The 25,781-nt window shown below is 41.1% G+C and overlaps 1 protein-coding gene and 1 pseudogene across 3 annotated transcripts in view; one reads left to right on the forward strand and one right to left on the reverse strand.

Moving 5' to 3' along the window:
* Tfrc (transferrin receptor) overlaps positions 1-19,137 on the forward strand; it is a 30,806-nt gene extending 11,669 nt beyond the window's left edge. For all 3 annotated transcript variants that reach the window (XM_008838533.2, XM_008838534.3, XM_017799494.2), the window contains exons 6-19: positions 4-109; positions 2,097-2,210; positions 2,960-3,058; positions 3,940-4,079; positions 5,819-5,976; positions 7,427-7,546; positions 9,254-9,339; positions 9,552-9,615; positions 10,767-10,834; positions 11,401-11,459; positions 11,672-11,753; positions 14,117-14,338; positions 15,141-15,281; positions 16,225-19,137. In XM_008838533.2, the coding sequence (XP_008836755.1) occupies positions 4-109; positions 2,097-2,210; positions 2,960-3,058; positions 3,940-4,079; positions 5,819-5,976; positions 7,427-7,546; positions 9,254-9,339; positions 9,552-9,615; positions 10,767-10,834; positions 11,401-11,459; positions 11,672-11,753; positions 14,117-14,338; positions 15,141-15,281; positions 16,225-16,467 (1,702 nt within the window). In that variant the 3' untranslated portion in view covers positions 16,468-19,137. The remainder of the gene's footprint in view (positions 1-3; positions 110-2,096; positions 2,211-2,959; positions 3,059-3,939; positions 4,080-5,818; positions 5,977-7,426; positions 7,547-9,253; positions 9,340-9,551; positions 9,616-10,766; positions 10,835-11,400; positions 11,460-11,671; positions 11,754-14,116; positions 14,339-15,140; positions 15,282-16,224) is intronic.
* A 1,312-nt stretch (positions 19,138-20,449) lies between these two features.
* Positions 20,450-20,786, reverse strand: LOC103738538 (annotated as a pseudogene).
* Positions 20,787-25,781: the final 4,995 nt, after the last annotated feature.

The raw sequence follows: 25,781 nt of genomic DNA on the forward strand, positions 1-25,781 counted from the left end.
TAGCACTGCTCAAAACTCGGTGACTATATTGGATTCAAAAGGGACCATGGTTTACCTGGTGGAGCATCCTGAAGGTTACGTGGCATATAGTAAAGCTGCAGAAGTTACAGTAAGTAAAGGCAGTACATAGGCTTCGTTTCCAAGTTGAACAGCTTGAAAACTCATATCTTTAATAGAGAAAATCAATATTCAAATATAAATGAATTCTTATTCTTAATCATCTAGAATCCCTAATCTAGGTCTAGGCCCTAATCTTGGTCTGCAAGACAGTTAATGTGTTGCTTTCTTCTGGCCACTCACTTACCTCCTTGCTCTTATTCATACACTGACTTGAACTCAAGCACACTCTCCACTCAAGGCCTCTATGAAATCTGCCTTTCCCTTTGCCTGGGTCTGTTTCCCCTGAGCATCAAACATGACTTGTTGCTCGTGTTATGGGAGTCACAACTTCAATATATCTTCAGTAGGGAGAGCTTCCTAATTTTATCTAGCACTAGACATCATACTCATTTGTTTCCACTAGGATGTAAGCTATAGGAAGGGCTATTAGTTTTATTAGGTATTAGTTTTATTTCTGACATGCCCCAGATCCTTAGAACACCTGATGTGACAGTGTTTGATCATTGAAAGGCATATATCAAATTCTGCCTTATGTGGGGACAGATCTAAATAGCCCTTTTAGACTGGGAGTGTAGTTCAGTGGTAGCATGTTTGCCTAGCATGTGAAGTTCTGGTTTGATCTCCAGGACCACAAAGAAGTTGAATATATAAAAATACCTATCTGCCGGGCGTGGTCGTGCACCCCAGCACTCAGGAGGCAGAGGCAGGCAGATCTCAGTGAGTTCAAGGCCAGCTGGGGTTATAGGGAGACCCTGTCTCAAAAAGAGGCCCCCCCCCAAAAAAAATCAAGATAAGGTTAAACCCAGTCAAGATAGTTTTTTTTTTTTTTTCGGTCTTTTTGAGACAGGGTCTCCCTGTAGCCCCAGCTACAAAGGCGTGCACCACCATACCTGGCCTTATCTTGATTCTTTAATGCTTGTTCTATTTAGATTTAGGCAAATAACTTGTAAACTAATGCAGAAACAGAAAATGGGTAGAGTTCCAGGTTAAAAATCACATTTGTATGTTAAGGGTATATCTTCTGGGGGCCTTTTGAGCTAGATGGAGGTGTTTTTTTGGTTTTTCTTTTTTTTTTGTCTTTTTGAAGCAGGGTCTCCCTGTAGCCCCAGCTGTCCTGGAATTCACTATGTAGACCAGGCTGGCCTTGAACTCACAGAGATCTGCCTGCCTCTGCCTCCCGAGTGCTGGGACTACAGGTGTGCGCCACCATGCCCAGCTTAGATGGAAGTTTTTCTTCTGAGTGTTCTCTGCTGTCTAGGTTACCTGTATCCCTTTCACTAACTATTTAGAAGCGAAGGGTTGAGGGAACACCCAGGGTATTAGTTCATCCATAAGTGTTCTGTCTTTAGCTCTAGCTTTAGGTTGTTAATGTCAGTTTAGGGATGTTTATCTGAATACTAATAGTTTAAGAACATAGGGGCTGGAGAGATGGCTCAGTGGTTAAGAACACTGGTGGTTCTAGCAGAAGACCTGGGTTTGAATCCCAGCACCCACATGGCAGTTAACAACTGTCCATAACTCCAGTTCCAGGGGATCCGACTGCCTCTTCTGTCCTCTTGGGCATTGCAAGATACGGATGCACTTACCTACATGCAAGCAATACACTCATATGTGAAATTAAAAAAAAAATTTTTAATGAAAAAAAATAGTCTAAGAAGGGTATGGTGACAGTTTGTGTAAACATCTAAAAATTGGTTTATGTCACATTATAATATGATTAACAGTTTTTTGGACAGATCCATTTTCAGACATTTCAGTTAACATATTTCTGGGGCTGGTGAGATGGCTCAGTTGGTAAAAGTGCCTGAAGTGTAAGTCTGGTGATCTAAGTTTGATCCCTGGAACTCACACAAGATGGAAGGAGAGAACTGATTCCATATAGTTCTCTGATCTACACAGGTTTTCCAGTAACATATATGCCCACACGCATTAATAATAATTCATGATCTTTATTAAACCTAATGTCTTTATCCTAGGGCAAATTGATCCATGCTAATTTTGGCACTAAAAAAGACTTTGAAGACTTAAGCATTCCTGTGAATGGATCTTTAGTGATTGTTAGAGCAGGAAAAATCCCTATTGCAGAAAAGGTGAGTATGAATTTCTTTTTGGGGGGGGTGTCTTTTTTTGAGACAGGTCTCTCTGTAGCCCCAGCAGCCTGGAACTCACTATCTAGACCAGGCTGGCTTTGAACTCACAGAAGTCCACCTGCCTCTGCTGGGATTAAAGGAATGCGCCACAACACCCAGCCAGTTTTAATTTTCTTACATTCAGAGAACCAATGCTATTAGACTCTCATGCCTGATAATATATTAAAGTAGTCAACAAATCATCCCAGCACTCTGAGGCAGAGGCAGGCCGATCTCTGAGTTCAAGGCCAGCCTTGTCTATGTAGTGAGTTCCAGGTCAGCTGGGCTCTCACCCCCGCCCAAAAGAAAAAAGTGTTCAAAAAATCAAATTCCAGTTACCTATTGTCACAGAATACTTCAACAAAACTATGGTGTCTCGATTTCTTTCAGTGAAAATTAAATAATACAGAATGCTTAAGTGAAAGCTTAAATTGTCTGTCAGTTCTGTATATATAGATCAGCTAGAGAAATATGATTTAGAAAAGAAAATTAAAAGTCAAACTAATGCAAACAGAGTTAGAAAATACTAAGGTGTTGGGTTGGATGAGTTTATTTCTCTTATTCTAGATTTTCCTTAATGTGTTAGATTTAAGGGAAGGTATTTTCTTCCCTTAAAATGCTTTCTTGAAGCATTTGGAATATCAGTCTATTCCTCTGTAAATTTATTGTGTGGCATAAATTCCAGTGTGTGTCACTGTGTTTTTCTTTAGGTTGCAAATGCTCAAAGCTTTAATGCAATTGGTGTCTTGATATACCTGGACCAGGCTAAATTCCCCATTGCTAAAGCAGACCTTTCATTCTTTGGACATGTGAGTCCTTATTATTTTTTTTTCCCATTTTCTGTCTATGAGTGTATTGGCTGCATGTATGTAAGTGTTGTGTCTTGCAATATCCTTGGAGGTCAGAAGAGGACATCAAATTCTCCTGGAACTGAAGTTACCACGTAAGTGATGGAATTCAAACCTGGGTCCTCTACAAGAGCAGTCAGTGCTGCTGAGCCATCAGCCCTGTTTGTGTGTTTAAGAGATTATGTATATGAGTCTTACCTGCATGTGTGCACCTGCACAATGTATAGGAACTCACAGGGCTGCCTGATACCCAAGGAGACCAGAAGAGGGCATGGGATCCCCTAGAACTGGAGGTATAGAAAGTTACGAGCTGTCACATGGGCACTGAACCAAGGTCATCTACAAGAGCATCAAAAGCTCTTAACCACTGAGCTGTCTGTCTCTCCAGCCCTCAAACTGTGCTTTTCATTTGCTTTCTGAGATCCTATTTTTTAAATTTATCTTTATTTCATATGTATAAGTGATTTGTCTGCATGTATGTAAGTGGCTGAGCAGTGCCTCCAGAGGCCAGAAGAGGATGTAGTATCTCCTGGAACTGAAGTTACAGGATGTTGTTAGACACCATGTGGATGTTGAAAACAGAACTGGGTCCTCTGTAAGAGGAGCCAGTGCCCTTACCTGCTGAGCCATCTCTCCAATCCTCTAGGATAGTTATTGATTGTTACTGGGTTATTGATTGTTGAAATATTGCTAAAAAATACTTTGTTAATAGTACCTTGAATGCAATAGAAAGTGGTCACATGCAGAGACACATGGATTTTAAAGCTGCTAAATGGCTTGGGCTATAGTGCATCTTCATGAATTAGTGCTGACTAAAGCTAATTACTCACTTGTTTTGCTAGGCTCATCTAGGAACTGGTGACCCTTACACACCTGGATTCCCTTCATTCAATCATACTCAGTTTCCACCATCGCAGTCATCAGGATTACCTAATATACCTGTCCAAACAATTTCCAGAAAGGCTGCAGAAACACTATTCAAGTGAGTTTGTTTTTGAAATTAAATCTCTTACATAATGGGGTTGGGGGGTGATTGTTCAAGAATGGTAAAAACTCATGAGAGTTTGAGAAACTCTTAGAACAGTTGGCTATGCTCTTCTACATTTGGATGGTTATAGATAAAAATGAAAAATTTAAAGTGCGCTTGATAAACAAGGGATCTGTAAACTTAATAGCTCTTGTGTAATTTACTCAGTGAATCTGTTCTGCTTGACCACTTCCTATGGTAAAGCACTTTCTTGCCTGCCACAGCCCCTTCGGCTATTAGAAAAGTTTTGGAATTCCTGTTGAACTAACATCTTAATCTCTGTAACAACCAGTAGTCCTAAATTTTCATTTTAGCAGCACAAGATTGGTTTCCTTGGTATAGGATGAATTATCTTCTGTTTCCATGACAGTTGCCAGCTGCTTTATGGTAATCATTTCTTCTAGATGTCTTCCCCAGGTATAGTGTATCTTTAAAAGGTAGCCAGGTATAGGGGCTCACACCTGAAGTTTCAGCAAGCTAGGAGGCTAAGAGGAGCAGTTGAGCCCACATACTTGAAACTAGCCTTGGCAATGTAGTGAGTCCTCTAAAAGGGACCAATTAGAGTACATATTTACATATTGTTAATTTTTATTTTCACTTCCCTCTTGGTAATGTCATAGGGTGATTAAATTAGATTATGATTTAAGTATATGTTTAGTGTGTAATGCACCAAGCTATTCTAATCCCTTTGATCTTATTTCTTTAGTTGATAAGAGTGTTGGTCACAAATGCAGAGCATCTTTATGTAAGGGCTTTGTAAAATACTGGGTGGCTATTGGTAATCCCAAGAGGAATTTGTAATAGGTAGTTCCTACTGACTACTACCCAACACCTATCTTAGTGTAGTGAGGGACAAAAATATTTTGACTTTAAGTTAGCCCCATTGGAGCAGTTGGTACTGGATAACAGGAAGAATTGGGTAAATGAACATATTTACTATTAGCACCTGGAATATCCTTTTGATGTCCTTTGATAAGGATACATATTACCCTTGTTAGTAGAGAGTATTGGGAAGCTTGAAAATATATACTTTAAAAAAAATTTTTTTGAGGCAGAGTGTCCTTACATAGCACTGGCTATGTAGACCAGGCTAGCCTTGAACAGAGATTCTCCTGCCTCTGCCTTCCAAGTAGTGCTCATATTAGATGAGTACATCTGTCTAAAACATAAATGGACTTTTTTTGATGACATGTTCTGTTTCAGTTTGGTTTCTGTCGCTGGGTTATAACACTGACCAGAACAAGGGTAGGGAAGGAAAGAGTTTATTTCACCTTTCAGGTTTCAGCCCCCATCAAGGGAAGCCAAGACAGGAACATGGGGGCAGAACCAGAGGAATGCTGCTTACTAGCTTGTTTCCCTTGGCTTGCTTATCTACCTTTCTTATATAGCCCAGGCCTACCTGCGCAAGGATAGTGCCAGGCCACAGTAGACTGGGCCTTCATCAGTTAGCAATCAAGAAAATGCCCCACAGGTAGAGCCACAGGCTAATTTGAAGAAAATTCCTCAATTGAGGGTCCTTCACAAGGTGTCTCAAGTTTATCCGAGGTTGGTTATCACACCTTCCTTCTAAATCCATGTTGGCATGTATTTTAAATGTAAGCTATAGCTATTTTCCTTTTATGGTAGACAGAAAATAAGATTTTGTAAACCGAAGAAAGAATCTCAGAATTCTAATGCCTATTTTCTATTCCTAGAAACATGGTAGGAGAGTGCCCTCGTAGCTGGAACACAGACTCTTCGTGTAGGCTTCAGTCCACAGAGAATGGAAATGTGAAGCTTGCTGTGAATAATGTGCTAAAAGAGATAAGAATACTTAACATATTTGGAGTTATTAAAGGCTTTGAGGAACCAGGTACTTTCTGTTTTTCTTAGTTATTATTGCCCTGAAATGAACTCTGCCTCCGTGTGTGTGTGTGTGCTTGCTTGCTTGCTTGCTTGCATGCAAGTGTGTGTGAGAGAGATCTGTGTGAGCTTGTCCGTGGGTGGGTTTGCTTATGTGTGCACATGGGCACTTTTCACTGAGACAGGGTCTTACTGTGTAGTCCTGGCTGGCCTCAAAACACTATTTTTCTTTTTTGTGTGTGAGTGTATTGCCTGCATGTATTTAAGTGCACCTGTGTCGTGCAATGCCTGAAGAAGTCAGGAGAGAACGTCAGATGGTTATTAGCCACATGTGGGTGCTGGGATTTGAACCCAGGTCTTCTGCAAGAGCAGTCAGTGCTCTTAACCACTGAGCCATCTCTCAAGCCCTGGAAATCAGTATTTTAAAACTAACCATTATAGTTGGAAACTCTGCCTTAAATTATCATTCTGCCCCCTGTTGTCATATGTGGGCTCTTTACTCTCAGTTAAAACTTACTCATTTAAGCTGGGTGTGGTGGTGCACACCTGTAATCCCAGCTATGTAGACCAGGCTGGCCTCAATTTCACATTGATCTGCCTACTTCTGCCTCCTGAGTGCTGGAAATAAAGGCATGCATCACCACACCTGGCCCTTGGCATACCTTTTTTAAAAATGTGTATATGAGCTGGGTATGGTGATGTATATCATTAATCCCAGCACTTGGGAGGCAGAGGCAGGAGGATCTCTTGTGAGTTCAAGGCCAGCCTGGTATACAGAGTGAGTTCCAGGCCAGCTGGGGCTACATGGAGACTCTTTCTCAAAGACCAAAAAAAAAAAAAAACTATATATATATGTAAAATAATAAATAAAAAGTTTACTGACTGTTTCATAAGTAAGAAGTTTTCTTAAGGGGGTAGGTAAATGGTTTGTGAGCTATGTAGTACCTGGTACAACTATTCAGTTCTGTCCGTGTAGCATGGAATAAGGCATACCTGGTAAATAATGTGTGAATGTGCAAGCTACAGTTTGCCAGTCCCTGGAATAGATTATCTAAAATGCAGTCATAGGCATAATCATTTAGTAGTCAGTGAGTAAAACTTCATGGGTAATGTAGTAAAAGAGTAGCAACATGAACAGGGCCTGGCAGGACAGATTAGTTTGTCCTGTGACTTTTTAATCTAGCACCCAAGTCACCTCTGAAGTTAGGCTCTTTTATCCTTAATACCTAACACTGTATTTTTGCTGTTCTACTGACAGGTGTATTTTAAATTTCTTTAATAGAAACGTGGTGACATCAACACCAGTAGTAAGGCTGAGGCAAGAGAATCCTAAGTTCCTTGCTAGTCTTGGCTACATAGTTGAGACTCTGTCTCAAAACAAACAAACAAAAAACAGTTTCAAAGCTGATTGTGTATTTTTCTTTTGACTTTCTTTTCTTTTTTTTTTTTTAAAAAAAAAGACCGGTATATTGTCGTAGGAGCCCAGAGAGATTCTTGGGGTCCTGGAGCTGTAAAATCTAGTGTGGGAACAGGTCTTCTGTTGGAACTTGCCCGGACATTCTCAGATATGGTCTCAAAAGGTACAGTAGAAAATTTGGACCTTAGAATATTTGTGAGTTACATGTAGTTCTAGATGTTCTCTTCTGCAGCACTTTTCCTTGTAATTTTATGATTCTCTTACGGCAGGCCCTTTAATACAAAGAAAATTGTTTTAACTGACTCAACTTTGAAATGATTGTGAAATGTCTTCATTGCACAAGGAATTGTCTATACACTGGACAGTATTATGCTGAGCCTTAATTCTTGGTTTAACATGTACACAAGGATGCAGATCTAACTTGGTACTTGAGGAATTTCTCTGAAAACAGTGGCATACCATTATACTAATGTGCTATAGTCTAACAACTATTACTTGCTCAGCTTTCAAATTCTTTCATGCTATTTGCCATTTTTATGCCCATGTCTAACACATATGCAAACTGGTCACATTCTTTGGGTTAAGGTTTAATTGCAGTGCTTAACTTACACAAAATGCATTAATGTTGGAAAGTACATATCAAGGGCAATTGGTGGAATGGAGGACAGTGACACATGCAGTGCCCAAAGGAGCTGGAAACCTCTGGAAAAACATTGTGCTTTTATTCTACTTAATAAAATAAAAAAATCATGTTTAGCCAGGTGTGATGGCATACACCTACAGCCTCAGCTTCTCAGTAACCAAATGCAGGGGCATTGCTTGAATTCATAAGGTTAAGCCAGCTTGGACAACAGATTCTCTAAATAAAATTTAAAATCCTGTGGGGTTTTTTGGGGGGTGGGGTGTCTTTTTGAGACAGGATCTCCCTGAAGCCCCAGCTGACCTGGAACTCTATGTAGACCAGGCTGGCCTTGAACTCACAGATCTGCTGAGACTGCCTGCTGAGGGTTGGGATTAAATGAATGCAGTACACCTGGTGTATTTTTTAAAAATTCATTATTATTATTATTATTTGGTCTTTTTGAGACAGGATCTCCCTGTAGCCCCAGCTGACCCGGATCTCGATATGTAGACCAGGCTGGGTGCTGGGATTAAAGGCATGCACCACAACGCCTTGCTTGTTTTTTTTAATATTTTTACTGAGTTTTTGTGCATTTCATATAATATACCTTAATCAGATTTATACTCCCTCCTCCTCCCTGCAAAAATTCCATGTTTGTAGTGACTTGCTTCTAAGCAAATGGCTGTCAAAGAAGACAGACATCATACTTAACAAGTCAAATAATTTTTGTTCTACAAAGTAATGTGCAGAAAATGAATAAAGTTGTAAGGACATTACCAATATGGTGGACCTACAATGTATACAAGAATGTTATTTGTCCATTATGTCCTTTACTTTAAAATTTCTCCCTAGTCCTTCAGTGCTTTTTGCCCGGGGGACGGGGGGAGGGGGCATCAAAAAGGAAAATGTTTTTTGTTTGTTTTTTATTTTATGTGTATGAGTGTATTGCCTTGCATGTATGTGAGTGCACCTGTGTCATGCAATGACACGGAGGTCAGAAGAGAGCTTTGGATTCCCCTGGAACTGGAGTTAAGGACAGTTCATAGCCGCCATGTGGGTGCTGGGAATCGAACCCGGGTCCTCTGCAAGAACAGTCAGTGCTCTCAACTGCTGAGCCATCTCTCCAGCCCCCAGGAAAATGTTTTTAATCTACTATCTTGAATTAAGTGCTTCTGACTCACCTTCAGTTACCCCCTCCCCATTTGTAATCTTTCCCAGTGTAAAAATGATTGTTTTGTTCTCTTTTAGGTGGGTTTAGACTCAGCAGAAGCATTATCTTTGCAAGCTGGAGTGCAGGAGATTTTGGAGCTGTTGGTGCCACTGAATGGCTGGAGGTAATATTTATAGATTATCTGTGCCCAGAATGGGCACCTGAATGTGTATTGGTCTAAAATCAACTCCAGAAACATGCTTTTAGGTTTCATACTATTTTTGTTTTTGTATAGTAAATCTCAGTAGGATTCAGATTTCAAAATGAATTTCTAACAGCAGCTACCCTGTAATGCTTATTAATGAATGCATATTAATACATTGTTTTCATTTCTAGGGATACCTGACCTCTTTGCATTTAAAAGCTTTCACTTACATCAATCTGGATAAAGTTGTTCTTGGTAAGCATTCTTTACACTGGTTGTTTTCCTTTTAATTTAGGTGAAGTACTTAGGAAACAACAGCAGAAAAATTTAACAGTGTACATTTGCCCTTAAAGTTTTAGAACCACTAGTGTGGGCTGTTTTAGACCAGAAGCATGCCATCTAGAATGGTACTTGTAGAGAACAAATTCAAATACTACAAGGTAGCTGCATACTGGCGGAAGTGCTGGATAGTCTAAACTTCAAGGAGTTTGAATATTAAGTGCAGGTGTATGTAATCAGTAAGTGAGCTGAGAAGTGTCAAATGTGTACACTGGAAAGAAAGATTTGTATTCAACTACATCTGAGATCAGTCATCTACAACAGAAAATATGCCATATAGGAAGCTTATGGTAGCTGGCCAGTGACCTAACCTGAGTGAATCAAAAATATATATATTTTTTATTTTTAAAATTATTTATTTTTATTTTGTATGTATGTGTGTATCGCCTGCATGTAGGTAAGTGCACCCATGTCGGGAGGACAGAAGAGGCTGTCGTATCCCTTAACTGGAGTTACGGACAGTTGTTAGCTGCTATGTGGGTGCTGGGATTCAAACCCGGGTCTTCTGCAAGAACAGTCAGTGTTCTTAACCACTGCGCCATCTCTCCAGCCCCTCAAAGATTTTTTAAAAATCAGGATATATTTGATAGCAGGCGACTACATATATGGGGATAAGTTAGGTACCTTTCTCAGTTTTGCTGTGAACTTAAAAACTGCTTTAAAAAGCAAGCACCAACGTTGAAATCCACAAACTAGGATTAAAAGCCTTAGTGAGTTAAGTTAGAATACCATTGTTGCTAAAGAACTTGGCTCTAACCAGGTATTATGGCCCATGGCTGTAATCCCAGCACTCAGAAGCTAGAGATGAGGACAGCCTCAGCTACATATTGGGACTTGATCTCAAGATGGGACTTAAGTAGAGCCCAATCCCCAGTACTGCCAAAACAAGCAGATAAACAAAGAACAAACCACACTTAACTCCTAAATTGTTATTCTTCCGTCTAAATTATTATCCTATGGCCTACAGATTTAGGTTCCTGTCTTTGTTGCATACTTTTGGTTGTAGCATTATCCTTATGAAAATTGCTTGACCAAAAAAGGGAAATTGTTAAATAATTTCTTTACAGGTACCAGCAACTTCAAGGTTTCTGCTAGCCCACTATTATATACACTTATTGAGAAGACAATGCAAGATGTGAGTATATACTTAGTACAAAAATGTATAACTTGTCATTTACATAAGATGAAAAGCACCATTTAAGAACAGTAACATAAATTCTATAGTAATATTATTTAAGTCATGCTCTTGGGTTATTCCTCTTTACTCACTGGACCCTGTAAGGTGAAGGAGTATTATATTAGTCTCAAAGAATAGTCTATTTAGGATTATATAGTAAAATTGCCCTGAGGCCCAAGATGTATATTAGATGCCCACAGCAGGTTTTTAAGTGAGACTGTTAAGGAAGGTTTAAGTGGATTTGAATAACACATTAGGCCAGTTATCTAAAACTACAAATAAATGAGCAGGAAGACAGGCATACCATGTAGGTAATTATGTGTAGCTATCTATAAGATTGTCAAGACTTTCTCACAGTAACTGAGGGACTGACAGTACAGTCTAATAGGAATAACTTTAAAAAGTTGATTGTTTTGTCTTAATTTTTTTGAGGGAGATAGAACAAAAATTTTAGGTATTTATAGAGAAAAGCATGTTAGTGACTAGCCTGAATAAGTTTTAATGGTACATTTCTTATTTTATAGGTGAAGCACCCACTTGATGGGCAGCCTCTGTATCGGGACAGCAACTGGAACAACAAAGTGTAAGTTGAGAAAAGGGAACGAACAAGCTCATAGAAAAGCAGAAATGCCCAGCAGCCTCTGTATTGGGTTGATCTAAACCTAACCTTGCAGTGAGCTTAGCTCTACCCATAGGGATTCTGTTTGGGAAAGGATTTGAAGGTGGTGTTGGGGCACATGGGAGCATAGTCTGCATTTAGAAAACTTTCTAAAGATATTCTTGCTTTCCTTGCAGTGAGAAACTTTCTCTTGATGATGCTGCTTTCCCTTTTCTTGCACATTCTGGAATTCCAGCTGTTTCTTTCTGTTTTTGTGAGGTAAGACTGAAGAATGCTGAAGATTTTAAGAAGTTATACACATGTAATCACATATTTTCTTATTAGTCATAACAGACTTCATCTCAGCTTGTCATTTGAGTTTTTGCTTAAAATATCAGTGACATGAGTTTTAATAGCAAGACTTAATTTCTAAAATGATGGAGTAGCCAGGGGCTCCTTGTTGAATAGTATAGGATTCAAATGTTTATCAAACATTCAAACAACACTCATTGGATACTATCAAATGTTCTAGATGTTGAAGTATTGTCTGAAGTACCAAAACGAACCAAATACAAGATTATGAGACTGAACGTTGACTGCAATGTACTGAAATGAAATTGGCTTCTTAGAAGAGCCAATCCAAAGACGTAGAAGCCTGTGCAGAGTAAACAGTGATGAAGGCTTTGCTGGTGTGCCAGAGTTGGACAATTGTAGTAGGATGTTCTAAGGATGACAAGATCCTACCATTAGTATTGGAGAGTAAGGGTGGGAGCTATTAACTTGTTACCAGATTGTTAATCCAGTGAAATCTAGGTCCTAACTGGACTAACACTAGGATGGGGCATAATGAAAGGTCTCGATATGGAGACTAACATGACTGGAATGTGCTAATATCACTGATCTTTGCTGGAGCAACAAGATGAAGGATATTGAAATAGCTGGTCATGATGCATGTTTGATACATCAGGAAGAACAGTTCTGAGGGTTGAAGGATTTCATGGATGGTCTTTTTAATTAAGCATTGTATATGAGTCTTTTACCTGTATGGATGTAAGTATACCACAGCTGTGCTGTGTATGCCTGTGGAGGGTAGAAAGCGTCAGATCCCTGGAACTAGAGTTATCAGCTGCAATACCTGTGCTGGGAATTGAACTGGGGTCCTCCAGGCCCTCTTTTTTTCTTTTAACACATTTAATGTGCCATGGCTTCTATGGAGGTCAGAGGATAACATACAGGAGTGGGTTACAGGGATGGAATTCAGGTTACCTGCCTTGGATGGCCTTTTTGTTTTGTTTTTTTGTTTTTTGTCTTTTTGAGACAGGGTCTCCCTGTAGCCCCAGCTGTCCTGGAACTCACTATGTAGACCAGGCTGGCCTTGAACTCACAGAGAGGCGCCTGCCTCTGCCTCCCGAGTGCTGGGACTAAAGGCATGAGCCACCACACCCAGCAGATGGCCATGTTTTTTAAAAAATGCTAATGTAGTGTGAGATGTAAAAGGCTAGCAGTGTTGGGTAATAGATTTGGTCGTAGAGAAAAACAGTGTTAAAATGAATTGAGGTCAAAGTGGGGAATAGAGTTGAAGAGTAAGAAATAAGCTGGGTGTGGATCTGAGTCCCAGGTCAGGTGGGGCTATAGAGACACCCTGTCTCAAAAAGACTAAGAAAGGAGCGATGACTTAGTGGTTGCAGAGGACCCAGGTTCAATTCTTAGTACCACATGGCAGCTAGCAATCATCCATACCACTAGTTCCAGGGGACTCCCAACACCCTCTTCTGACTTCCACTGGCACTGCACATGCAGACAATACATTCATACACATAAAATAAAAAATATTTTTTAAAGACAAGGGAAAAAAAGAGTAAGAAATAATTACTAAAGTTGCCTAATGAAGATGCACAAAGCATTTTTAGAAAAGTAACATTCATTAGTGGACCAAGAGCTGATTAGGAAGAAGGTAAATTTTAGTCCAAGAGTAATTTCATATTGGAAGTAAATTTCATGTGTGCGCTTCTGTCTCTATTAATATGGCGAAACTTCCCAGAGAGAAGGAAGAAAAAGCTTTGTAATCTTCTTATAAGCTTTTTTATTTGGCCAGAAATCTGTTCAGGGTAGAATGATGGGATTCTATAGAACCCCAAAGAATAACTTTTTAAAGCTACAGCTAAGAGAAAAATAGGTAGGAATATATGAGAAACAATGGAAAAATTCAAAGTCTGTTATCTTTTTTTTTTTTTTTTAATTTTTTTGTTTTATGTGTATGAGTGTATTGCCTACATGTATGTGAGTGCACCCGCGTCGTGCAATGCCGCGGAGGTCAGAAGAGGGCTTCGGATTCCCCTGGAACTGGAGTTAAGGACGGTTCGTAGCTGCTATGTGGGTACTGGAAATCGAACCCAGGTCCTCTGCAAGAGCAATCAATGCTCTTAACCGCTGAGCCATCTCTCCAGCCCCATGGCTGTTATCTTTTAAAAGATAACATGTGTGGGTGCCTGCGGAGGCCAGGTCAGGATCCTCTGGGGTCACAGGTAGAGTGACAGGTAGTTTTGTTAGTCACCTAACGGATACTGGGCCCTCTTAACTACTTGAGCTCAGAAATTGTTATTGATTATACATCAGTACAGTAGCCTTTCTTTATATTCTAGGACTCGGATTATCCTTACTTGAGTACTGCCTTGGATACCTATGACATATTGATTCAGAAAATTCCTCAGCTGAACAAAATAGTACGTGCAGCAGCAGAAGTGGCTGGTCAGTTCATTATTAAACTTACCCATGATGTTGAACTGAACCTGGACTATGACATGTATAACAACAAAATACTGTCATTTGTGAAGGATCTGAACCAATTCAGAGCAGATATAAAGGTAAGCATTTTTTAAGCTGCTTTGTCTGAACTCAGTACTCTCTGATTAACTTACCCATGCTTCCCTCCTTGCCACTGTTCAGCTATTGTTAACCAGCATTTTACTCTTAACCTCTATGAAATCAACTTTTCTCTGTTTTCTTCTCAGACAGAATCTTGTTAAATAGTCCAGTCTGGTGTTGTTGAACTTGCATGAGTCTTCTGCCTCAGCCTCCCAAATTATGGGATTACATGTGTACTACCATACCCAGCGTCTTGAGTGGGGCGGAGGTTGGGGGGTAGTGAGCATGAACTTAGTAAATGCTAACATCATTTCCCTAATGTCAGAAGGTTGAAAATGCTGGGCATGGTGGCATACACCTATAATTGTAGTACTTGGGAGGTGGAGACAGGAGGATCAGGAGTTCAAAGCAAGCTTCAGATACATACAGATTGGGAGGCAAGCTTGGGCTACATGAGACTGTCTCAAAAAAAGTTGGACTTGGCCTGATAGTTCTTTGTCTTCCTGTGCAACATGTCTTGTGCAGAGCTACACCATTTTGTCATGTGATGACAAGCAATTCAGTGTTTTTTAACGTTTAATTTTGTGGGGTTGGGGGTTACCACGGTGTGTAGCGGTCAGAGGACAAGTTGAGTTGGTTTTGTTAATCATGTGGGTTCTCGGGATTTGAACTCAGTCATCAGGCCCCTGGTTCCTTTATCCACTGAGCCATGTGGCCAGCTAAGCCTTGGCTATAGAGTGTGACCCTGCCTCAAAAATCAGAAACAGAACTTATGGTGAATTTAATATCTCTGTTTGACAGGAGATGGGCCTGAGTCTACAGTGGCTATATTCTGCCCGTGGAGATTTCTTCCGTGCTACATCCAGACTAACAACTGATTTCCATAATGCTGAGAAAACAAACAGATTTGTCATGAGGGAAATCAATGACCGTATTATGAAAGTAAGTAAACTCTTAAAAAGGGGACTAAAGTATATATTTTAAGTTAATACAGCTTCCATTAATAAAAAGTATGTAGGGGCTGGAGACATAGCTCAGCGGTTAAGAACACTGGTTGTTCAAAGCAGAAGACCTGGATTCAAATCCCAGCACCCACATGGCAGCTAACAACTGTCTGTAACTCCAGTTCCAGGGGATCTGACGGCCTCTCTGTCCTCTGAGGGCTTTGCATGACATGGGTGCACTTACCTATATGCAGGCAATACACTCAAACACACAAAATCAAAAATAATAAATAAAAAAATAAAAAAAGTATGTAACAAACTTGAGGAGCCTAGAATCATTTGCTGCTTTAGAATTGAACACAGATTTAGCAACATCTCAAACTAACATTAATCCAGAAATACAGGAGATACTCACTTTTTGGCTTTAAAACCATTTTTGAAGACAGCAAGCATAGGTGACACATGCCTTTAAGTAGTACTCAGGAGTCAGAGGCAAGAAGATCTCTGATTTATAGATCAAGGCTAGCCAGGTTTACATAGTGAGACCCTGTCTCAAAAAACAACTCAGTACAATTAAATTCACTTCAGATTAGACAATTTGCTTTAGACTCTTAACTTTATAATGGGCTGGGTGTGGTGATGCATGCCTTTAATCCCAGCACTTGGGAGGCAGAGGTAGGAAGATCTCTGAGTTTGAGGCCAGCTTGGTCTCCATAATGAGTTCCAGGCCATCTGGAGCTACAGGGAGACCCTGTCTCAAAAAAGACACATACATACATACATACATACATACATACATACATACATACATAGCTGTGTTCTCAGGATTCTCAAATTTGGAGGAAATTTAACATTTGAAGAGAAGAATGGTTTACCGTGTTGGGTATTTTCCTCACAAGTCAGAGCACTATGTAAGCTGTCTCGTCTGCTTTATTTTGTAGGTGGAGTATCACTTCCTGTCACCCTATGTATCTCCAAGAGAGTCTCCTTTCCGACACATCTTCTGGGGCTCTGGCTCTCATACTCTCTCAGCTTTAGTTGAGCATTTGAAGTTGCGTCAGAAAAATAATGGTGCTTTTAATGAAACACTGTTCAGAAACCAGTTGGCTCTAGCTACTTGGACTATTCAGGGAGTTGCAAATGCCCTTTCTGGTGACATTTGGGATATAGACAATGAGTTTTAACCATGACACCCATAACGTGTCAGGGTAGTCTGTTTCTGGACTTGTACTGATTGTGCTGAATTTTCATTAGAGCTATGAAACCTGGTTAAAATTCTACCCAGTCATCTTGATACTACTAGATGTCTTTAGGCAACAGCTTTCAATACAGACAAAGTGTGTACCTGCACTTCAAATTAAAGTGAATAACCACTTTAAATGTTCATGATAGGCTATATTCTCAGATTATGTTTAGAATTTTGAGTGCTTTTTAATGAACTGTCTCTTTGCATCATAGTTATGAAATGTCAGAACCAATGATAGGAACATCACTCTAAATCCTGAGGACATTAGCTGGTATCTTTTGAATTGAGCAAGGCGTAGTGTCTGCTAAAGGGTCAAAGTGGTAGCTGGGTCTGATTACTTCATCTTAATTTGATGCTAAATAGGTGATCCTAGGTTGTTAAACCTTATTCGCCAAACCAGATATATGCCCTTCATAAGGATTTAGCTGGTTTCTAAATGAAACAGATAAGTTTCAAAGATATGTTTTCTCACTAGTGAGGCTGAAATAGAGGTCCTTCAGCTAGGTACAATGAAGTTCAACAGAATATTGCAGGATTAAGGCCTTACTGTGTTAATCTCAACATTATTTATGAAAAGAGGATACCAGAAGCCAAAGACATTTTCTTTTCCTCTGACATCTGCCCTGATAATTCTTTGTTTAGTTCTTTGTTTTCTTTTTTCCAAAATATTCTGAAAAAGAACACATCTTAGACTCATTTTGTCAGACTGTAAAGAACACACTGCCAAATTTTGGTCAAAGTGTTAATCTTTTGAGGAAGCTTTCTACCATTTTGGCACTGAGATATTTATTGTTTATTTATCAGTGACAGAGTTCACTATAAATAGTTTTTTTATAGAAGATAATTATCGGAAGCAGTGCCTTCCATAATTATGACAGTTATACTGTCGTTTTTGTTTTTTTTTTTAAATAAAAGCAGCATCTGCTAATAAAACTCAACAGATACTGGAAGTTTTGCACTTATGGTCAATACTTGAGGGTTTTAGGAAAAGCCACAAGCCAAATAACACTAAGAATTGGAAAATAATTAAAATTTAATTAAAGATTGCTAATTAAGTTAGACTTCTATTTAACCATCCAGATAAAAATTTTTCTAAATTCGATTTTGGCCAGGTTATAAATAAATGTAATTTGAGGGCTGTGGTAGTACTTAACCTGAAAAATTTTAAGCTCAGTTTATTTAAGATGTAACTAAATTCAAATTGCAAAATTTCCAGTACCTTTGTCACAAACCTAACTCACATTATCGGGAGCAGTGTCTTCCATAATGTATAAAGAACATGGTAGTTTTTGCCTACCACAGTGTCTATATCGGAGACAGTGATCTCCATATGTTACACTACGGGTGTACGTAATTATCGGGAACAGTGTTTCCCATAATTTTCTTCATGCAATGACATCTTCAAAGCTTGAAGATCCGTTAGTATCTAACATGTATTCCCAACTCCCTGTAACTCTCTTAGTTTTAGTTGCAGAAACAGTTTGTGGTCATTAAGCACTTGGTGGGTCAGTTCAACTGCTATAAAATACAATTATGACTTCCTTCAAGGTCTTTTTTTAATAATATGGGTATCTTACTCTTTGTGGTTTCTCCAGGCATTGTGTTTCGTGGGACAGACGCACATACATATATTAATGTTTGCTGCTGAGTGAATTTAACTCTGTCCCTTCATTTTAATGTTGTTTCCTGTGAACTTAGTTCAGGCACGTTTGAATCCAGAATTGACCTTTGGGCTTAAAAACAAGGGGATTTGGTATAGGTTTGGGGTTGACAACAGGGAGTTTGAAGGGTGTGGGGGAAGGAAGCAGCTTGTGAAAGGATCTTTATCTGCCTACCCCATCTGGTATGGTGGCTATGTCTTATGTAGATATGAACAGATACAGCACACACTTAGCAGAGCCTTTTCATCAGCTATCATTCTAAATCTAATCATTAGCGGTTTGTTGTAGAGAAGTTCAAAGCTGCCACCTGAGGAAAAAAATCACTAAGGTCTCAAGGTTCTTAATGTCACTCACCCAAGTTACTTAGACCAGATTATTTTACAGCCTCGCTGAATGGTTTTGCTTCTCAGTTTCTTTAGTATTCAGAATGCTTTATCTTTGACAGATTTGTGTGTGTGTGTGTATGTGTGTATGTAAGTGGAAAAATTATCATCGGCTCGATTCCTGGATCAGGTATGTGCGAATGTACTTAGTGGAATTTCAAAGTCTAATATGAAAAAAAAGGCATACATTTTGCTTTTAAAGAAAGATACCCTTTTCTATGATTAGGGTTATTTCTAATCAAGCAAGGTTGTAAGTGGCAAGAGGTTTAATATTCTTGAAAATGTGTATCTGACTAGTGATAACCTATTACTCTCAGATTTCTCTGGCTAAAAACATGGGCTTTAAAGATAAAGAGTGAGCTCTGTCATGATTCACTGTTGTAGAATTTGCATGACCTTTACTGTGTTAGCTTTTTGAATGTCTTGAAGTTTTAGACTTGCAATCTACTACTCAGCTGTATTTTTGTAAACAAGTGTCAGGCCCTCATAATTGTATACAGTCAGTGTATGTAACAATGTGGAGATTCCTTATCTGATTCAATAAAATGCTTGAATACCCAAAGACTTTTTGGTTTCATAAGAAAGCTTGGCCCAGGTGAGTCCCATATGCCCCATATCTCTTTGACTGGCTCATCCTCCCACTGTAAACTTCTCACACCAGAGTGTTATATTTGTTACACTTGATAAACTTGCATAGATACAATGGTGCCCAGAGACTGGTTTACATTATTCTCTCCTGGTGGTGGACATTCTGTCATTTCCTTTCTTGCCCTTAGTGTATTTAGGTAGATTCCATAGCTTTTCTAGGCACTTGGCTATCAACAAAAACTATGACCTTAACAGATTTTAAAGTTGATTCCATTAATATAGAGTATATATCCAGCTGGGGCTACTAGGGAGACTTTGTCTTAACATGAAAAAACCCAAAACAGACATAAGGGCTTGAGAGATGGTGCAGCAGTTAAGAGCTCTGCTCTTGCAGAGAACCTAGGTTCAGTGCCTACCACCAACATCAAGCAGCTCAGGACCGCCTGAAACTCCAGATCAGGGGATCTGATGCCCTCTTCTGACAAGCTGAGGTTGTCTATGCCACAGAAACTGGTACACTGAGGCCACCATACCACCAGCAGGGATAGGACTAGCTCTGGGCCAGAACTGGACCAGACCCATCCTTCCCCCTCACCTCCTCTGCTCTCCTTTCATGTGGCAGACATACAACTTTAGTTCTGAGTACCAGAAGCTGCCTCCATGAATTGGTCTGATTTGTTTCCACTGAGGAGGTTTCTGGCACTCCTATGCAACATTAGCTTTGTGTGTGTGTATTGCCTGCATGTATATAAGTGTACCTGAGAGAGAAAGGGAGGAGCCTGTAGCCCCAGCTGACCTAGAACTCCCTATGTAGACCAAGCTGGCCTTGATCTCACCATGATCTGCCTGCTTCTGCCTCCTGAGTGCTGGGATTAAAGACATGTGCCACCAAGTCTGGCTTGAAAATGTATCTTTAAAAAAAGTACAAGAGAACTTGAACACCGAAGAAAAACTATGCCTAGCGTAGGTTTTGCAGTAGTGGCCTGAATGCTAGTCCACTTAGCTTTTCTACTGTATGGTCGTAGAGCCCCTTTGACTTGCCTGTTTTGGGGTCACCTTCATTCCATAGCATTGAGCTTGTATTCCTGCTCACACCTAGGGCAGGCTGGGGCCACTGTGGGGTACAAGACCCAGCCCTGTCCTTGGTTGGTGTGTGGGTGGACTGAGTGGCAGCCTACCTTCCCAGCTTCCCATTTGGGCATATCAGGAGACCTGGGTCTCACCAGCAAGAGTATGCAAGCTGAGAGGGTTGATCCACTCCAGACCCAATCCCTGAGCACTCCCAATCCTATGTGAAGTAGATTCCTACTTCAGCCTGTATTAGTATCACACAGATTCTGTGTCCAATGGCGTTTGCAGGTTGCTTTGGAATTCGGCACGAACCTGCCACTGTTGCCATGGGCCAAGGCTTACCTTTCCCCAAATTACTCGTTTGGTTTGCCACCAGGAGTCACTATGTTGTTTTTTGCTTTATACACATGAGCACATCTCTTGCCTAAGTAGAATTCAGTTTCATTTTGGGCATAAACACCTTGGATTTTAAGAAGAGCTGTATGCTCTCTTTGGTTTCAGAGACCTCACTTATAGCCAGCAAAAGTGGCCTTGCACCACAGCCTTCCAGACATAATTGTCTTTTAGAAGTCCTGATCCCAGCAGGCTTCCACTGGCACCAAGATGGCAGAAAGAGCTATTTTTTGGTCATGTTGAGATAAGGTCTCCCTACAGTTCCAGCTGGCCTGGACCTCACTATGTAGACCAGGCTGGTCTCAAACTCACAGAGATCCACCTGCCTCTCAGGTCCTGGAATTAAAGGCATGCACCCTCACCCCGGCTGACAGCAAGAAACACTGAAGAAGCTGAGCGTTTTAAATTTATCTTGGGGAAACCTCAGAACTGGTTTATTTGGTGTCATGGAAGCTCTTACTGCTTTCAGTACATCAATCGATCAGTTGATCAATCAAACACAACACCAGATACTTTTATAATCTTTCCTTCTAATCTTGATAACCTAGAGGTGTTGGTTGAGACTGCACCCACCTGCTTACCCTGCAGACTTTCTTCAGCTGCCCTGCATTTCCTCAGTCAGGTTCCTTGTGATCTCACCACCTGGTTACCTGAAGCTGCTGATGTGTGTCCTGGACAGCTAAAAGTAATCTAGGAACTTCCTGCTTCATTAGGAACAAGCCTGTTTCCTCAGAAGGTATAGGTCAGTGTCCTTGCTTTTGGTGGCTCATCTTTGCTGTCCACCTGCCCCCCCCCCCGCCCCATTTCTGACATACTGACTGCCTTATCTTCTGGAAACTGGATTTCCTAGAGTTGCAACCCACAGACCTATCTTGATATCTTTTAGACTGTTGGCCCTTGGGGACCTAATTTCCCACTCTGTTACCTTGATGAATCAATCCCTGTGGGACTAGCTCCTGTGATTTGCCAAACACCTAGGGAGATCCAGGGCTCAATCACAAAATTCTTGAGTAATGATGTGATGAAATTGATATTTTAGGAAGATTAACAGAATTAACAAGGAGGCCCAGAGATTGAAGTCAGCAAGGTCATCTAAAGAACACTTACAGTAATGACAACATTCAGGGGTGTAAATATTGCAGTATTATCCCATGTAATCCTTCCATCCTTGGTGAGAGGATCATGTCTTAGAAACAGGCCTGCTGGTAAGAGCATCTTTTCTGCTTCACCTCAAAATACATTCATGATTACGTATGTGGCATTTCAAAGGTGTATGACTGCCATTTGAATGAAGGCTGACCTGACCTTGAGGAACACAGGACTTGGACATAGGTTCTCTCTAAGTGGACTGAGTAGCCAAAGTGATGCGAGAGTATGGAAGCCTGCAGAATGGAGACACTGCTATAGTGTTATGGAGGACATGAAAGAGGCTGCCAACAACCAGAGTGGTGTCTAGGTTAATGAGAGCCAGGGGAGGGAAGAGGGTCTGTGTTTGCATTTGGGATAATTTGCTAGCTCAGATAATTGTGACCAAATGAAAATGCCCAGCAGTCAGCTGAATGTTGCTACCAATGGGGCAGTCGTGAGTGCAGGAGGACTACATACACAAATGGGCCTAATTACCTGGCATGTAGTGGGGTGGCAGAGTGGAAAGAGCTTACCAAACTAGAGATGGAGGCCAAAAAGGCAGCAGGTATGGGCTTGCCTGGGATGGACATCACTGGGGAACATTCCTACACTCAACTGAGGGATGTCAAACAAGGGACAGAGGAACAGCAGAAAGGCACACAAGTGGAAAAATGTCTCCCACTGAGTGAAGTGTTGATGGGCACTCATCTCTAGACTCAGCCATGGGGGCCACAGGAAGCTGAATTTCAGGGGGTTCAAAGGAGTAGGTGAGGACCAAAACAATAGTCCTTTCTGCCCCTAGTCTTCCTTTACTGAAGTTTTTTAAAAAAAAATTTATTTATTATTTTTATTTTATGCGTGTGAGTATACTGTCTGCATGTAAGTGCACCCATTACGTGCAGTGCCCTCAGAGGTCAGAAGTGGGTGTCAGATCTCCTGGGTGCTGAGAATCCAACCCGGGTCCTCTGCAAGAGCAGACAGTGCTCTTAACCACTGGGCCATCTCTCCAGCCCCTGAAGTTTTTTCTAATCATGTAGTTGTTTTTTTTTTTTTTTTCTTTTTTTTTTTTGAGACAGGGTCTCATGTAGTCCAGGTTGGCCTCAAACTCCCTATGTAACAGAACTTCTGATCTTCTAGCCTCTACCTCCCAAGTGCTGGGATTACAAACATGGTCCACCACTCTTAGTTTAGTCGGTGAGGGCATGAACCCAGGGCTTCATGTGCATGTTAAGCAAGCACTTTACCAACTAAACTACATCCCCAACCTCTTGATCACGATTATGCCTGACACTGGCCCAACACATGTTCTCAGTACCTCTTCCCCCTGAACTGCTGATTATCATCCTAATGCTAGATGTCCACCAGGGGGCGTCAGGACTCCATGGCGCTTGCTTTGGGTTATAATCCCTGGTGACCTCAGGGTTTATAATCTTTTGGCTCCTCTGGCCCTTACCCTAGTTGGGCCAAGGAAGGAGGCCTGTGGGAGAAGCTGGTGGCAAGCTACTCCCTATGCCCTAGTAAGGTTTTGAAAACTGAATTGCTTGGGGGTGTGTGAACAGAACCCCACTTAGCAGCTCCCAGGAGCTCTGACCTAGGGATAGGGCAAAGGCACAGGGTGTTCTTGGTCCTGGGAAGATTTGGCCTGGGCACCAGATACTCCCATGCCTATGGATTATTCAGAATTCCTCCCTTCGCCTCCCTCTAATGACCCCTTTCTGACTCCAGAATCTTTTGCCTTTGTCCAATCCAACTGTTGGCTGAAATACCAGTATCTTACTTCGCAGGGACCTCAGTTCAGGCATGTTATATTCCAGGTACTGAGTACACTTGGGAACAAAGACCAAAATACTTGGCCTTTCTACCTCTCTACCCAAGTTCTCATCTTAGTTGAGCACTATCCATTTCTGGTCACATGCTGGAATCACCTGGGGAGCTTTTAAAAGCCATAGAGGGTGCCAAATGCCTCTGGAGGCAAAGGTAGTTGCCATCAAGCCTGAGGAAAGGAAGATCCCCAGAACTCACACGGTAGTTGTCTTTGTTTTTGTTTTTTTTCTGAGATGGTCTCCTTATAGTTCCAGCTGCCCTGGAACTTCCTATGTAGACCAGGCTAGCATCAGTTTCACAGAGATCAGCCTGCCTCTGCCTCCTGAGTGCTGGGATTAAAGACAAGGACCACCATGCCTGGCTAGTTATCTTTTTTTTTTTTTGGAATTTGTTAATTTATTATTATTGCCTTTTTTTTTTTTTTTTTTTTTGAGACAGGGTCTCCCTGTAGCCCCAGGTGGCCTGGTACTCACTATGTAGACCAGGCTGGCCTCGAACTCATAAAGATCCGCCTACCTGTACCTCCCAAGTGCTGGGGTCAAAGGTGTGCGCCACCACACCTGGCCCAGCCTGGTCTACATAGTGAGTTCCAGGACAGCCAGGGCTACAAGGAGACCCTGTCTCAGAAAGACAAAAAAAAAAAATTATTTGGGGGCTGGAGAGATGATCAGTAGTTAAGAGCACTGGGAGCTCTTTCATGTTCAGTTCCCAGCACCCACATGGCAGCTAACAACTGTCTATAACTCCATTTCCAGGGGATGCACTGCCCTCCTCTGATCTCTGTGGGCATCACACACACAGGTGTGCTTACACTCATGCACCTAAAGTAACAATAATAAATAATTTTTAAAAAGATTTCTTTTTCTTATTTTTTATTCGTGGTGTGTGTGTGTGTGTGTGTGTGTGTGTGTAAATATATGTTACATGTGTGCAAGTGCCCACGGAGGCCAGAAGAGGGTGCTGGATGCCCTGGAGTTACAGGTGGATGTGAACGGCCTGCCATGAGTGCTGGGAACCCAACTCGGACCCTCTGTAAAAGCAGCAAGCACTGCTCTTGACTGGTGAGCCACCTCTGCAGCTTCAGAGTTGTCTTTTGACCTCCACATGTGCCCACACGCACACACGCAAACACACAGACAGGTGCACACAGAAAAAAAAAATTAAGCACCAGTATAGTATTGTCTAAATCTTCCCATGGACCATGAAAGCTTGATGGAAATGCCAGATCTTTGATTCCCTTCCCAACTTGCTGAATCTGCATTTCAACCAGATCGCCAGGTGAATGAGAAGCACTGACCTATAAGAATATTGTTTTTCAGGAGCTGGAGAGATGGCTCCGCAGTTAAGAACACTGGCTACTCTTGCAGAGGACGCAGGTTCAATTCCCAACACCCGCATAGCAGGTATTGTATGACATGGGTACACTTACACACATGCAGGCAATACACTCATAAATATTAAATAAGAAATAAAATATTTTTAAACTATTGTTTTCCTTCATTCATAGTCTGTAGGACTTTTTCATGCTATGGCAGTGGTCATCTGAATTTTTCATTTAAAATGTTATAAAAATAATACGTTCACCACCTGCAATGCACACTCCTTCATTCCACAGACATTCTTGGCCTCTATGTTGTGCTAGGCATCATTCCAACTGTGTGTGCATAGAACAAAAATCCATGTTGTGAAATTCATACTCTCTGTGTTGGGTCAGGGAAGTTAAAAATAAAACCGTGAGGGGCTAGAGAGATGGCTCACCAGTTAAGAGGGCTTGCTGCTCTTGCAGAGGACCCAGGTTTGGTTCCCAGCACCCATACCGGGCAGCTCACAATTGTCTGTAATTCTAGCTCCAGGGCATCCAAGGCCCTCTTCTGGCCTCATGGACAACTGCATGCACGTCATGCACAATACACACAGATAAATATAAATAGAGATCCCTAAAAATACATGCGCCTGGGGGCTGGAGAGATGGCTCAGCAGTTAAGAGCACTGGCTGCTCTTGCAGAAGACCCAGGTTCCGTTCCCAGCACCCACATGGCAGCTAACAATCATCCCTTAACTCCATTTCCTGGGGATTCAACACTCTTTTGGCCTCTTCAGACACTGCATGTTCTAGTGCACTTACCTACATGCAGGCAAAATACTCATACACATGAAATATAAATAAATAAAAACATGAATGAATATGAGAGGCATGTTAGAAG

Source organism: Nannospalax galili, unplaced genomic scaffold (genome assembly GCF_000622305.1).
Source record: "Nannospalax galili isolate Female #2095 unplaced genomic scaffold, S.galili_v1.0 scaffold598, whole genome shotgun sequence".
Classification (NCBI taxonomy): Eukaryota; Metazoa; Chordata; class Mammalia; order Rodentia; family Spalacidae; genus Nannospalax; species Nannospalax galili.